This window comes from Lactuca sativa, chromosome 7, assembly GCF_002870075.4.
Source record: "Lactuca sativa cultivar Salinas chromosome 7, Lsat_Salinas_v11, whole genome shotgun sequence".
NCBI classification, from domain to species: Eukaryota; Viridiplantae; Streptophyta; class Magnoliopsida; order Asterales; family Asteraceae; genus Lactuca; species Lactuca sativa.
In genome coordinates this window covers 196,423,275-196,437,841 of record NC_056629.2, presented here as the reverse complement: position 1 = coordinate 196,437,841, position 14,567 = coordinate 196,423,275, and the positions used below count along the sequence as shown (strand labels likewise).

At 31.2% G+C, this 14,567-nt stretch overlaps 1 protein-coding gene and 1 long non-coding RNA gene across 3 annotated transcripts; one reads left to right on the top strand and one right to left on the bottom strand.

Moving 5' to 3' along the window:
- Window positions 1-6,554: 6,554 nt before the first annotated feature.
- On the top strand, window positions 6,555-7,078 carry LOC122195111 (uncharacterized). The gene is made up of 2 exons (XR_006185094.1): window positions 6,555-6,736; window positions 6,811-7,078. It is a non-coding gene; the product is annotated as an uncharacterized LOC122195111 (long non-coding RNA).
- Window positions 7,079-8,724: 1,646 nt separating this feature from the next.
- On the bottom strand, window positions 8,725-11,032 carry LOC111877286 (DDRGK domain-containing protein 1). Of its 2 annotated transcripts, none has more exons than XM_023873808.3 (9): window positions 10,809-11,032; window positions 10,451-10,572; window positions 10,227-10,335; window positions 10,040-10,146; window positions 9,802-9,903; window positions 9,555-9,716; window positions 9,400-9,456; window positions 9,182-9,218; window positions 8,725-9,038 (listed from the first exon to the last, which is right to left on the bottom strand). In XM_023873808.3, exons 2-9 carry the CDS (start codon window positions 10,565-10,567, stop codon window positions 8,833-8,835), a joined length of 897 nt encoding a protein of 298 aa, XP_023729576.1. In that variant the 5' UTR covers window positions 10,568-10,572; window positions 10,809-11,032; the 3' UTR covers window positions 8,725-8,832. The 2 variants fall into 2 exon arrangements, with proteins under 2 accessions (XP_023729576.1, XP_023729577.1); XM_023873809.2 differs by having other exon boundaries at window positions 10,834-11,032.
- Between the last annotated feature and the right edge of the window lie 3,535 nt (window positions 11,033-14,567).

The window sequence follows — 14,567 nt, the reverse complement described above, 5'->3', positions numbered from 1 at the left end:
TATATTGTTTATGGTTTTGGTCTGTATCGGAACATGACATCCCGATGTTTTATTATTTAATGAAAATACGTTCTCTTTGAGAAAGGTTTTGATAAATTTTATCATATTTTGTTTGGGGAACAAATTACGCAACTCTTTTAAATCAAAAGGATTTACTCTGATTTTATAAAACAAAGCATAAACAAATCGGTCTTTTCTGGCCGTGAAATTGGGGATGTCACAAACAGTCTCTTTTGTTGCTTGAGTGCTTGGTTCCAATGTAGATCCACCATTTTCACCTTGTTTCTGTCCATTTGGAGGTATAAAGTTTCTGCATTGTTCATTACTTCATTGGATCTAGTATAAGTTACTTTATGAGCTTTTGGTCTAATTTTCTTGTTCTTAGAGTTTAGGTGAACTCCAAAACCTCTTAGTGCATTCTATGAATTTTGGACAATTATAGTGAGTATAAATGTTGCTTGCATGACAAAACTTTGTGTTCATGCACTTGGTGAATCCATTAAGAAATTAGGTTTCTAGATCTTGACTTATTGGAATGTCCTAATGGATAAATTTGAAAACTTTATCCATCAAGATATTTAGAATGATTAAATATGAGTTTTTAAGCTCTGGAGATTAAGGGTAAAGTACTTAACCTATTAAGTTGTTTTAGGATCTGGCAATGACGCAAAGATATGTAGGCCATGGCGTGGTGGCGGGTTGAAATGCGAGTATTTTGTATGTTAGCCACCACGACATGGTCATGGTGTTGGCCACAATATAATGACTCAACTGTTAACTTTGACCGTTGGCCATTGACTTTTGACACGTTTGACTTTTGGTCAAACTTGAGTAGAATTGGGTATTTAACTAAGAGTTGGTTCCTGTTTGGCGTTAGGTAGCTTGTGTTAGCTGTTATGTTACTAAGGTTGCTATTGAGTTTCTGTTGCTTAGCTCATGTGAGTTTCCTTACTATACTATGTGTTACAGTGTATATCCTTGCATAATAGGATATAGAGGAATAATGGTATGATGGTTAGAGTATCAATAAGATTGGTGATCGTTGTAGGGGTTGTATGTATTCATATAAGATAGCCTAAGAACTCTTGATCTAGGCTTTCTTGTCTATTCCTGGTTTGGTTGTGGCTTCAGAATATAATCATCTATTCGACTGTCTATCTTATCTTTGATTACATACAACTATGCATTCATTTGGTGATCGGCCGATTGTAGTGTAGAGTGTAGTATTAGCCCTTTGTATGATGTGAATATGTTTGTAGTGGGTTGTTAGTTGCATGTGTTGTTGGATTGTTTTTTGTTTTTTTGTTATATATATGTCGACATATCTTTTGGTAAGTTGATGCGGTCCTGTTTTGTGAGGTAGGCCAATATACTCGGGGGGACCATCATTATGCTAAATGCTAGGTGCAGAGCAACTTTATGTTGTAGGAAAGAGGGGCGGACCAGTCCTGGACTGAAGGCCAATGTTTGTATTCTTATATGTATATTTTGGTGTGTGATATTTTGGGGGACTCGCTAAGCTTTGGGTTACAATTGTGGATTAAATGTTTCAGGAACTTCAGATGATCGTGGGAAGGAGAAGACGTGATTATACACACATCGACATGTTTGTATTTTGTGATTCTACACTTATGATCATACTCTGAATTTGGAATATAAACTTTTGGGACAAATGGTTTTTTTTATGATACTTTAACAAATTGCTTCTTTTACCTGAATAAAATTTTAAAGTTTTACTGAGAAAATTGGGACGTTACATTTTTCAGACCAATAAATATTTTTTTCATACCACAAAACATATTTTCATACTACCGAATATATTTTCATACCACCAAACATATTTTAGTACACTGAATAACGTGTGGAAAAAACGTCATAAATTCCTCTACAGATCTTTGGACTTTTGGATCATTTTAGAATTCTCGTTGAATTTGGTACAAAAACACGGAGAATTTGGAAAGATAACAAACTTGCTTAAACTTGATGACTTTAAACAAAACTTCAACAATTTATAGGAACTAAAAGATTAAAAGACTTCATAAATAACTTAGAAACATTAATTACTTCAATAGATGCACATGAGATCTTAATAGACTTCAAAACCTAAAAAAACCCAAAAGGTTGGTCAAATTAAATTGTTTTTATCCACATGACAACCTATGACAAAAACATTAAAACTTCCTCTACATAACTCCAAAGACTTGTCTTTTTTCATTAAAAATTACACATCCATATTTTTTTCAATGATATAAGATATATGGTTTTTAGACTTCTAAAGCATTCTAGTTGAAGTTGGTAAAATAATACAATGTAATTGGAGAAAAAAAATAATCTTTCTTAAATTTAATGACTCGAACTAAACAAACAGGTTGGTTTGTCTTTACTTTATTGTTACAAGAAAATAAGTAAGAAATTATAATTTAAAACATTAACCATGATTTTCTAACTTTTGTGGTTATACTATTAAGTCATTTCATCACGATGGTATCTTTAGTGCTTAAAAATCATAAGCTTTTTAATGGGCGAAACCATAAATGGTACTTGTTAGCTTAATAAGTTGAAATTTTTGATAAATTCCATAAGAAAACAAATAAATGGACTACAGTCAAGAAACAAGATCAACGATTCAATGAACCAATGGAACACTGAAGCATTGACGACATGAAAATTATTTATCCGTTAGGGAAATATTTTGGACAGTACAATGTCTTATTAGAAACATTTATAAAAATATATAACTATCTCTATAACATTTAACATGTAGAAACAAACTTCATGTGTTTTTTTTTTTTTTTTTTTTTTTTTTTTTTTTTTTTTTTCGCTTTTTATAGCTTCCTTTTTTTTCATAGAAATGTACTTTTTTTGGGCATTTTGTTATTTTATAGCAATGTACTTTCGAAAGTTTGCATATTAGGCATGTTGATTCTGATTTTCTATTTCAAAATCTTAAAAGGGCAATGTACTAATAGGCATGTTGTTTACTGTATGTATAAAACCATCTTACAAAATACTCAGTTGTATCTCAAGAGGTGCAAAACCTAGTTAAAATACAAGAACGAGCAAAATTGATTTAACCAAAAAAGTAGCAAGCTTTATGTTTTCTCTAAAAGATGAGAGAATTATTACACAACAAGTAAAAACAAAAAAGTTCAAATTTCATTTATTACCAACTCTGTAAAATTTTAAAAAATTGGATTTATTTAAAAAAAAGCTTAAGATTTTAACTTTTTTTTTAACAAAAATTGATAATTTCTTACATAAGACAAATCTGTAGTCATTTATAAATTCAAGATCTTAGACAATAATCTTGAATTTTAGTAAATAATCTTCAAAATAGTATTTATATTTTCGGTTTGTTAACGATAAAGTAAGGATAAAGCCGAAAATTTTGAATAAATGAGCTTAAAAAAGAACAATTTTAGAATAAGAAAGACTTAAATGAACGATGATTAGAATAATGAGCTTTAGGTGGTTCTGGGCTTATAGTCCAATTAAAAGAGATGGATCACGGTTTAGCATCCACAGCTTGCATTGATCAAGTTTAAGAATATCATTATTCTTTTTGTTATTGTTATTGTTATTATTATTATTAAAAAAAATATTTAATTATAAAATAAAAATCATATTAGAGGTTTTAAATAATTTATAATAAATCTTATTATTATTATTATTATTATTATTATTATTATTATTATTACCAATTCTTAAAGAAGAATTGAAATAGAGATTTACAATAATTTATAGTAAATTGTTTTATGTAGATTTATATTTTTAAATATCATCATTTGCTATTATTTTATACTTATTATTATTTTATATAAAAAAGGAAAAAAAGGAAGATAGATATCTGAAGGAGATTAAGTATAAATAAAAGAGAAAATGTATTGTTTTATAAGAGTACATAATGCAAACTTTTTTATCTTGTTAATATGTCATTTAAAGAATTATGATCTTTTAGTAAAAAAAATTTCATCAAAAATAATTTATTCTATAAGTCATTTATATAAAAAAAAAATTTGAAAAAAAGCGTCCCTGTAGTTTGTAATTTTATCTGGATTGGATTCAAAAACTTTCCAACTTGTGGATTTTGTCCTTATTGATGGATTTTTGTTGTGAATTTGGTCCTTGAACTTAATATCCATTTGTTTTGACTCTTATCCCACCCCATGTGTCACTCATATGATGATAAAATTGTCTTTTTACTTGCCTTTCTTATTTATTAGTTGTTTACGTCGTTGTTGGGTTTTATTCAAAATCGTTTTTTTTTCCCAAAAACGCTAATAACGACAATTGAAGTCTAAAAATAAAATAAACTTAAAACTCTTTCTAGATCACCAAATATCATTTTGCAAAGCATGGAAAGATTAACAACAACCATATAAGGAAAAGGAGTTACAACATTTGAAGACTCTGATTCCTCTCGGGATGTTGGAAGTTGATAAAGATAACAAAAGACTCAAAGGAGAGCTTTTCTAGAAGTATGCACTAAGCAGGGATAAACCACTTCAAGATGCTAGTCTTCACTTCTATTAAGTTGTTCTTAATTCATAAAGACTTATACTAAATAAGACTTAAGGAGAAGCAACTTATGAACCTTCAGATGGGCTTTTTAGGCTTGTCGATCTCGTTTTGGGTCATAACTTGGGTTTGTAAGTTTGGGCCTTGTTGGGCCATCAAACTTTTGTTTTGGGCTTTGGACTAGCATGTTGGTGTTCCTTGGTCATTTTTGAGTCTTTGAAGTTAATATGAACTTTCGATGTACTCTAGAAGTATTGGATGCTAGATCTAAGCTCCATTCATGCCATATGTTCATAAAAATGCAAACTTTATGGATGTTTTTGGTTCATACAAGTATTAAGACCTTTATTAAGCTCTTTTTGAGCCTTCTGTCCCAATACGTCATGCATGAGTGTAAAGTTGCCAACTTTACGTGATAAGTGGCCTTATAGAATCAGATCTGAGAGTATGTCACAATATCTTAGCCGATTAGGCGCTTAATGAGATGTTTTGGTAGTTTGGGGACTACGTTGGGCATACCCAGCTGGTACGTTGCGCGTACTGACCCCATACGAAGTACACTTAGCGTACAAGCTGAGTACGCCTCCGTACTCAGCAAATGGGCTTTTTGGGCTTGTCGATCTCATTTTGGGCCATAACTTGGGTTTGTAAGTTTGGGCCTTGTTGGGCCATCAGACTTCTGTTTTGGACTTTGGACTAGCATGTTGGTCTTCCTTGGATTTATGCCCATGATGGGTCTTGAACACAATTTGAAAGAGTGCACCATAATTTGGGCCTTGGGCTGCGATTTAGGATTTGGTCCTTTTGAGTAGTTGAATTGGGTCTTGGCCTTAGGCTAAGTTAGATAAAGGGTAAAATGGCCTTTTACCCTAGTTATGGGCCAAGTAGTTTAGACTCTTAGTTATGGGTCAGAATCCAATTATTAATTGGATGTTATTTTGATAATGATAGCGCGAGGATTTCCGAACCAGCAGTCAGAGATTCATTTGAGTGATTCAGCAGCTAGAGGTGAGTTTCCTCACTGTGTTTAGCGGGTCGAAGGCACCAATATCAACCCCTGGTTTATTATGTTAGGATGCTAGATGTTTGCGTGACTCTTACATGTGTTATGTGCTTGTATGCTTATCGGGCAAAGGCCCGATGTCGAGCGGGACATGATGACTATTATGTATGTTGTTATCTTTGTGATTATCGAATGTGTTGTATAATTATATGTTTATATGTATGTATATCGGGCGGGGCCCGATGACTAACGGATCTATATACCGAGCGGGTACCATTATTTGTTTATTATGTATGGTATGTGGTATTTTGGGTAACTCACTAAGCTTTGTGCTTACGGTTTTAAGTTTATGTTTCAAGTACTTCTAGTTCGAAACGGAAGTGCCCGGGATGATTGCGGTGCACACACCACCTCGTTCCACACTTTTGTGATTACTCTGATGTTTCATGATGTCTTTGATACACTTTGTTCTATCTTGGTTTTATGATGATGTTTGGATTATATTTTTGTTAATTTAAATACGAAATTTTTGGTCTTAATTTTTGAGACGTTACAATATCTTCTACAACACACATACCCATTTGTTTTCTTCTCCATACCCCACATGATGTTCAAGAAAGAAAATAAAATAAAACAAGGGGCTTCCACTTCGTACAAGCCATCCCCACCCCCATGTATCTACCTCATACGTCTTTTTACCCCGTGCAAAACCTACCAAGCTATCCCCGCCCATTTGCCTTTTTAGACGAGATAAAGAAGAAAGATAAGATAAATAATGTTGGTCTTTTCTCATTTATACAACAACAAAAGATAAAATGGGAATTGCCATTATGAGTGATTGACTTTTACTCCTTCATCTCATGGGCAAGCAAAGAAGAAATAAAAAAAGAAACAATGATTGCTTTGATCTTCAACAACAAGCAAGTGGAAGAATGGAGAAACAATACTCAAGATATATTCTTATCTTCTAAATGATCACATCAACAAATATATTGGTTCTATAAAAAGGAGGCGACAAACATACAAAAAAGAGATATATCATCCACGTTTTTATTTTTTTATAGTGTGTGCTTATTTATTTTCACATATTAAAAATACTTACTATAAGTAGAAGTTTTCATCAAAAAAAGTTATAAACACAAGGATTTTACTATTATTTAGGTAATGACGACTTGGGAAGAGTATGTTCAATTCAATGATCAACCGAATTATGAGGTATTTTTATACAATTGTATTTTTTTTTTTACTTTTTTTTGTAAGTTGTAACTTGTAGCGTGTGTTTCGTGTAGACAAATAATGCTCATACAAACGCATGTGAAGATTGTGAAGTGTATTTTCGATTCAACAATCAAACGAATTATAAAGTATTTTTTATATAAGCACTTTTATTTTTAAAATTGTTTTTTAGATGTTGTAAATTGTAACGTGTGTTTTGTGTAGATGAATAATGTTGATACAAACGTAAATGGAGGCGATAGAAATGAAAACGAGAAATAACGTAGATACTTCATCAATGACTCAAGTTTTCAAACTAATATGATATAAAATTTCAGTTCATTAATATATATCTGCAGTAAGGTTGCCATTTAGAAGATTGCTAGTTATTGATTATTATATGATTTTCAGATGTTTAATTCTCGCTTCTTATCTTCTAAATGATCACATCAGTAAATGTTTTGGTTCTATAAAAAATATGCTTCAGACATACTAAAAAGAGATATATCATCCATGTTTTTATTTTTCTATAGTGTGTGTTTATCTATTTTCACATATTAAAAATATTTACTAATAAGTAGAAGTTTTCATCAAAAAAAGTTATAAACACAAGGTTTTTATTATCATTTAAGTAATAGCGAGTTGGGAAGAGTATGGTCAATTTAATGATCAACCGAATATATATATATATATATATATATATATATATATATATATATATATATATATATATATATATATATATATATATATATATATATATATATATATATTGTAAGTTGTAACCTATAGCGTGTGTTTGGTGTAGACAAATAATGTTCATACAAATGCATATGAAGATTTAGAAGAATATTTTCAATTCAACAATCAAACGAATCATTAAGTATTTTTATATAAGCGCTTTTATTTATAAAATTGTTTTTTTTATAAGTTGTAACTTGTAACGTGTGTTTTGTGTAGATAAATAATGTTGATACAAACGTATATGAAGACGATAGAAATGAAAATGAGAAAGAAAGTAGTTACTTCATCAATGATTCAAATTTTCAAACCAACATGATATAAAATTTAAGTTCATTAATATATATTTACAGTAAGGTTGTCATTTAAAAGATTGTTATTATTATATCATTTTTCAGATTTTAATTCTTATAAAGACTTAATAGATTGAGTGTAACAAATAGAGGGTTCTCTTGGTATTTTTATTATCCAATTAATATATTGATAATATAACAAAATAGGTCTAAAATAACAAAAATCTTAATATTTTTATTATCCAATTAATATATTGATAATTATATTAAAAAATTTATAAACAAAAGGTATTAATTGCAACTTTTAAAAGAGTATAAGGGATGATTTTAAAAATATTTAAGTTATTTTAAAAAGGAAAATTCATATTATATAAAAATATTATTATATTAAAAAGTAAATGAATGGGATCACTTGATGTGAAAGAAACACCCCATGGTTTGTGAGTTTAAATTCCAATATGTCTATTTAGAATTCTCCTACTTAAATGGTAAACACCATTAGTTACCGTGTAATGATTATGTGACAAGACTCCTAAACAAAATTATATGCCCCACAAACATCACCATCAATGTTACATCATCTGAACATTGTTATATTATTCAAGAAGACATTTTCTAAAACTCTTCATTTTAAGAAACCTTGATATTTAAAGATTGCACTCGATATAATTGCATTATAAATTGTATCTTTAAAATGGTTAAATGGATACAACACCAATAATAATTGTCTTATAATCTTTTTACAACTCCCTTCTATAAGTGTGTATGTATAAGGAAAGGTTGAGGTGAGACGGGTCTATTATTGGGTCTATTATTATTGTGAGATCATGAGACCCATTTTTTTAATAAAATATTTTAATATTCTAGTGTTCAAATAAAAAAAATTATACCTATTGGATTTTGACATTTCGTATTCTGTCATGTGTTTTGGGATAAGATGTTACTAACTAGAAGTTGGACAAAATTAAAACGACTTGTTGAAGCTTTTCCAACACAAAAATCCAGAGGTTATGAAAGTTTCACAAGTAAATCATTCCACATTATATGATTTAACTTTGTGCATCAAGCAACTGTAATTTCATCCTGAATTGCTAGATCCTCGAATAAAGGTGTTTTTGGTTCCAAATCTATGAACTGATTCGATTTGTTTGCTAGATGTGCAATGCTAACTTTTCCTTCACGCTTTATGTAGTCAGCAACTGCCTTCATTTCTTCATGGGAAATGTATATGTATTTTCCTCTATCATCCATCACACCAGATAACCTCCCTACATCGCCCAAAATAGCACAAATATTTACAAAATTGCCACTTAAGAAAGGGAAGGAAATTGGTTGCTAATTTGCTATATCTAAGATTTAAGATTTAAGATTTAAATCCAGTGAGAAGAAAGAAATGCGAGAGTTATCATACCCATGTCTTCCAATGAGGTGATTCGGTTGATACAATCCTATGGTAGAAAACAAATATGAAAATAAGTAACAAGAATGGGAAGAAGAAAAAAGGTTAAATGCAAGAAATAGCAACGTACTTTTGTTGATTAGTTTATTTTAGTATACTACTTTTATTTCTTCCTAAAGTAGATTGCAATTTCTTGCATTTAGCCAAAAAGAAGAATGTGAAAGAAGCACCTGAGTCCTTAGTTTGAATTCAGCAGCAAGATCTTCCAAAGGAACACATTTCTGTTTCTGCAAATAAACAATACATAACGATGGTGCCTTACATTACCATTTTCATCAAACAATCAAATTTTATAAAAACTTGATCCAAAACAAAATATATATACCTTGATGTACTCCACAAAATCAAAAAGCAAGCCTTGGGTCCCATCTTGAACTTCATTTTCAGTAGTACCTTCAGCATCTACTGAAAATTCTCCTTTCCATTTCTCAAACTCTAAGGCTGCAGCTTCCTCCTCTTTCGCCTTTCTGGCCTCAGCTTCCTCTTCCTTTATCCAACAGTTCAAATTTATTTAGCAAAAAACCAAATCATGAAAAAAAAAAAGATGTGAAAAGTAAAAGATAGAAATCAACCAGCATACGCTCTCTTGCTTCATGTTCTTCATCCTTCCTCCTTCTTATTTCTGCATAACGATCTTGTTTTGTATTTCTTGACTCCCTTGCAGCCTCTTCAGCCTTCAAGTTGGAAATATAACCACAATTTTACTAATTATTTTGGAATCTTTTAAAAAAAAAGAATCAAGAAACATGATCTGAATAAGATCTTGGGAATAAAGAAGTTGAGGAGAGTTTTAAGAGAATATCGAAGCACCTGGCGTTGTGCTTGGCCTTCCTCTCTCTTCCTTCCTTTCTTCTTTGATGTCTTTGCATTGTAATATTCACCTTCAACAGCTTCTTCATCACTTCCATCTTCAGTTTCTGCTTAAATCCATGATTCTTATTGCTATTGTTGTTCTTGTTATTATTCTAATTATTGTTAAAGTGATTGAATCGCAAACCTTCTTCAGCTTGTGGTGGAGCAGAAGATGTGCTTGCTGCAGAAGTATTCCTTCTACGCATCCTGCTACGAGCACCAGTAGGTCGCACAACAGTTTCCCTTTGCTGAATCTGTTTATGTTTTAAGAAATTGAAAATAAGTGCTACTTCGAGAATAATTAACATGTTAAGATCACGAGGGATTGAAAATCATAATCAAACACCACAATTGTTTGTAAACCCTAACCTGAGGTTCTTCTTGTTCGTCGTGAGACTGCGGGACCTGACGGCGTTTCCATAGGTAAAGTGGAATTAAAGCAACAATAAGAAGCATCGAAAGGATTGCAACGAACATGTCCTCCATCTTATCTGTGCTCAGATTAACAAGTATCAGTTCAATAATTTTCCAAACAGTTAATAAAACGAGTACGCATTTGTCTGAATTAATCAAGCCAAATATACTTCAAACACGCAATAGAGATTCTGAAATTAAAAGTTCTGAAACATAAGTAAAGCAATTGAATTCAAGAACCGCATAATCAATGAATTATGAAAAGGAAATGAAGTGTATTGATGATTAATTCTACAAACGCTTTAGGGCTTACCCACGAAATTTCTGGAAGAAAGTACCTTGATACGATCACTACAAACAAGCTATATTAGCAGTAAGTAATGAAATTGTGCAATAGTTTCGATTATGAACTTCAATAAGCTTCAATAATCGTCTCCGAATTCTGCAAAAACATGTTCGAATGAAAATAGCAATCGGATCTTTCGATCAGAGTATTATCCGGAAATTGTTGTTTCAAAGTAATTGAAACCGTATTTCGGACGGATCTTTGCCCGATTCAGTTTTGAATTCAATTTAACAAAACTGATCCGGCCGTATTGGGCCTCAATGGGCTTCTAGTATGCATATCGCCATATCGGATTCGGCATACCAAGGTGCATTAATTCAAAATTATTTTTACACGTTTTAATAAACTAATCATCCAAAAAGGTTAATCGTTTATAGTGTTATGCTCTCCTAATCTATTCGTTGTTTGTTTGACATAAGGAGTAACTTTGGATATGTATAAAAAAAACTAAAAATAAAGCTAAAAATAAAAGAAAAAATTATTCGAAGTAACTTTTGACTTATAACCTTTTATTTAATATAAACTAGGGAAGATGCTCATGCGCGGAGCATTAGAAAGTGTTTTTTTTTTCCGTTTCATTGTATAAATGGAATGCATTTATTGCAACCAAACATGCACTGAAATGGAATCTCATATTACATTTACAATTATGCTAGAATTCATTAGCCAAACAAACCCTAGAAGCATAAAGGGACAAATGAATATATAAATGAAACATTACTTTCTTATCACATGTTCCAGATAGTTGGAGAGTGAATCCAACAACAAAATCCATGGACTTCTGAATTTTGATCCTAAGCCTTCACCACAGTGACAATATATCAAGCTAAGATTGATGAATTTAAAGAATGAGTTGCCACTAAACAATGGGGAAAGCCACATATTTGCAAGAGAATTTGTCCTTTTTCTTCATCCTGGTCAACATCTTTTCATTGTTGGAGTCAATGTTGTCCTACTTGCTTTATCATCATCAGTTCGACTTATCAGCCCAAGTTATACAATCTGCAAGATAGATAATATACGTTACATAAACTTCATCTGCATTTAATAGGAACAACATGATCTGCAACCTTAGTAGTCGGTGCGGTCATTCATTTTTAATTTGTGTTTGTTAATAAAAATTATGGTAAAACTTAAAAGACTCAAAGTAACTCACCATTTTCCTTTTAACCTCTTCAATCTCCTTTAGATGTGATAAATTTACCTTCTCTTTATAATATATTTCCTTGTACCCAGGTCCACCCAATTTTATCTGTGAAAAAAAAACTAAATTCTTAACTTAATTTCCAAATTTATGTCTATATCTAAATAAAAATCCAGATTAAAAATAGCCCTAGAAATCTTGTGATACCTACGTAACTGGGAAGACTTGAAATGTAAAATGTAATGATTTTTTTTTTTTTTTTTTTTTTTACTTTCAACCTCTATCAACAGAATAGTCATTAAGCCAATGTTGTATTCATATTTTAAGTTTCATGGAGAACTATTTCGTTAGAGTATAACTCTTGTCTCATTAATTACAGAGATTATTAAAACAAATAGTAATTATCAATATGAGGTATATGAGTAGATTGTAAGCTAATAAATGCAAAACTAAGTGATCTTGCATCTCAAAATTCCAAACGGTGATCCCGTTAAGCATAACCGAAGAAAATAGATGATCATACAAATATAATTCAGTAATTTAACGTAAGGTGGAATGAATACCTTAATTGGGTTGGGCATTTCATCGAACGCCTTATTGGCAATCTCATCTAAAAGCAATCAACTTGTTGAGCCTTTCAATTTCTGAAACCAACAGCCAGCATCTCCAAGTAACCCACTCAAATCAATTATATTACTTTTTAACCAAATCATCAATAATAAAATTATATGATATAATGAAGTGAAAATATTAAAATATAACACTCTCTCTGTCCCAAAATTATAGTTCGTCTTTCCTTTTTGGTTTGTCCCAAAATAATAGTTCATTTCTAAAAATAAATAACATTTTCACCAAAATACCCTTCATTATTACTTAACCAACTAAACATTTAATGGAACATTAAATGCAAAGTAAGGACAAAATTGTCATTTTATTGTATAAAGTTAGTGGTAATTAATGCTTCCTCAATTTATGTGTTTTTTGTCTGTGGACAATAATTTTGGGACGGAGGGAGTAATATACCTATGATGGAGATTCTTCTTCCTTGTTGATTTTTTTCCATGCTAGCTAAATGACATAAAATCTTGAGTATCTATACCTCCATGAGTTGCTAACCAATAACTAACATGTGCTGGGAAAACATCTGGATGAAATTCAGATTCCAAATTTTCATATCCAAAATTAAATGTTTGTTTATCAGTAACAAATGAATCACTTGAACAAAAAATTCTTAAAGTTAAGGCTTCTGAGTAACGCAAAAGGAGAAATGCAAGTGAACCTGAAAAAGGAGGCATACATGGATCAAACTCAGAAAACTGTGATAAATTAATAATCATAAATTTGTTTAGAAAACAAGATTACCATTGTGGGTTTCAGAGTGCTCGTTAGCACCATGAGAAGCCAACTTACTATAGGGTATAGTAGTTGAAGAAAGATCAATCAGCCCATTCTGTACAAGGTACATTGCATAGAAATTGTTCAAGGAAACACAAATAATCACTTGAAATCCAAAAAAAAAAAACTACAAATTATTTTTCAAAAACGTCTAATTCTTTATGTCAAAACATACACACCCACAAATCAACTAAAGACAATTTTTTTCACCTTTTAAGTAGCATAACCTTCAGGATAATTGAATTCATTCGAAGGTTCATATGGTTTTGTATATTAATGAGATTAAGTTCCTTTAACACATTTCATTTCTCTATCCCGATCAATTAGTTCAGTCTTGAATCTTCCCCTTTATATTCTTGCAAAAACAAATGATAATAAGAACTAAAATCAATAAAACTTAAAAGAAAAAAAATTTAAAAAGCATTCAAACCTTCATAGAATTAAGAACTCTCTCCATCACCAAAACAATGGTGTCAATCACCAACCACTGATCCTACCATATAACTCACCACTGTCACACCCCCGAACCAGACGGCGGATACATCTGAGGGCTCGTGTGACTATAAATTGAAATTGTTGGATTAGTGTCTAAGTTCATAACTATATTTGGTATGTACTTGACCCGGTTGTGCATGGTCCTTTTGGGTTGCCTTCACCAAAGCAACTTGACTAGAGGAATAATATAGAAAGAGGTGATTATGGTTTATTAATATATTATAAGACTAATATATTAAAAGAGAAATCATATTTGTTTAATTGACATTGGTCAATAATTAATTAAGAATTAGTTTTGTGATCAAAAGAAGTTAATTAAAGTTAAGGGGCTGAACTGTAATTATATGATAGTTGCAAAGTTAGGCAAGAAAACCCTAATAGATAGGGTGGACGAATTCTAGGGATAAAGCCTTAATAATTCGTCCAGGATAGGGATTCTAGAATTATCTTATGGGCTGCTTGCTGGTTAAGTAACCAGATAAGGATAATGATTGAAACCCTAATTCCTACACCTATATAAAGGACCCCTAGGCATGGGAATTTTGGCCACTTGAACCCTAGAAGTCCTAGAGCCGAAATTCTCCTCTCCCTTTTCTCTCTTGCTTCCTCCAATTGTTATTCGTGTTTGTGATTCATTAGAGGCACAACACTTAAGGTGCTAAAGTTCTTAAGGCTTCAAGATCTTCAATCAA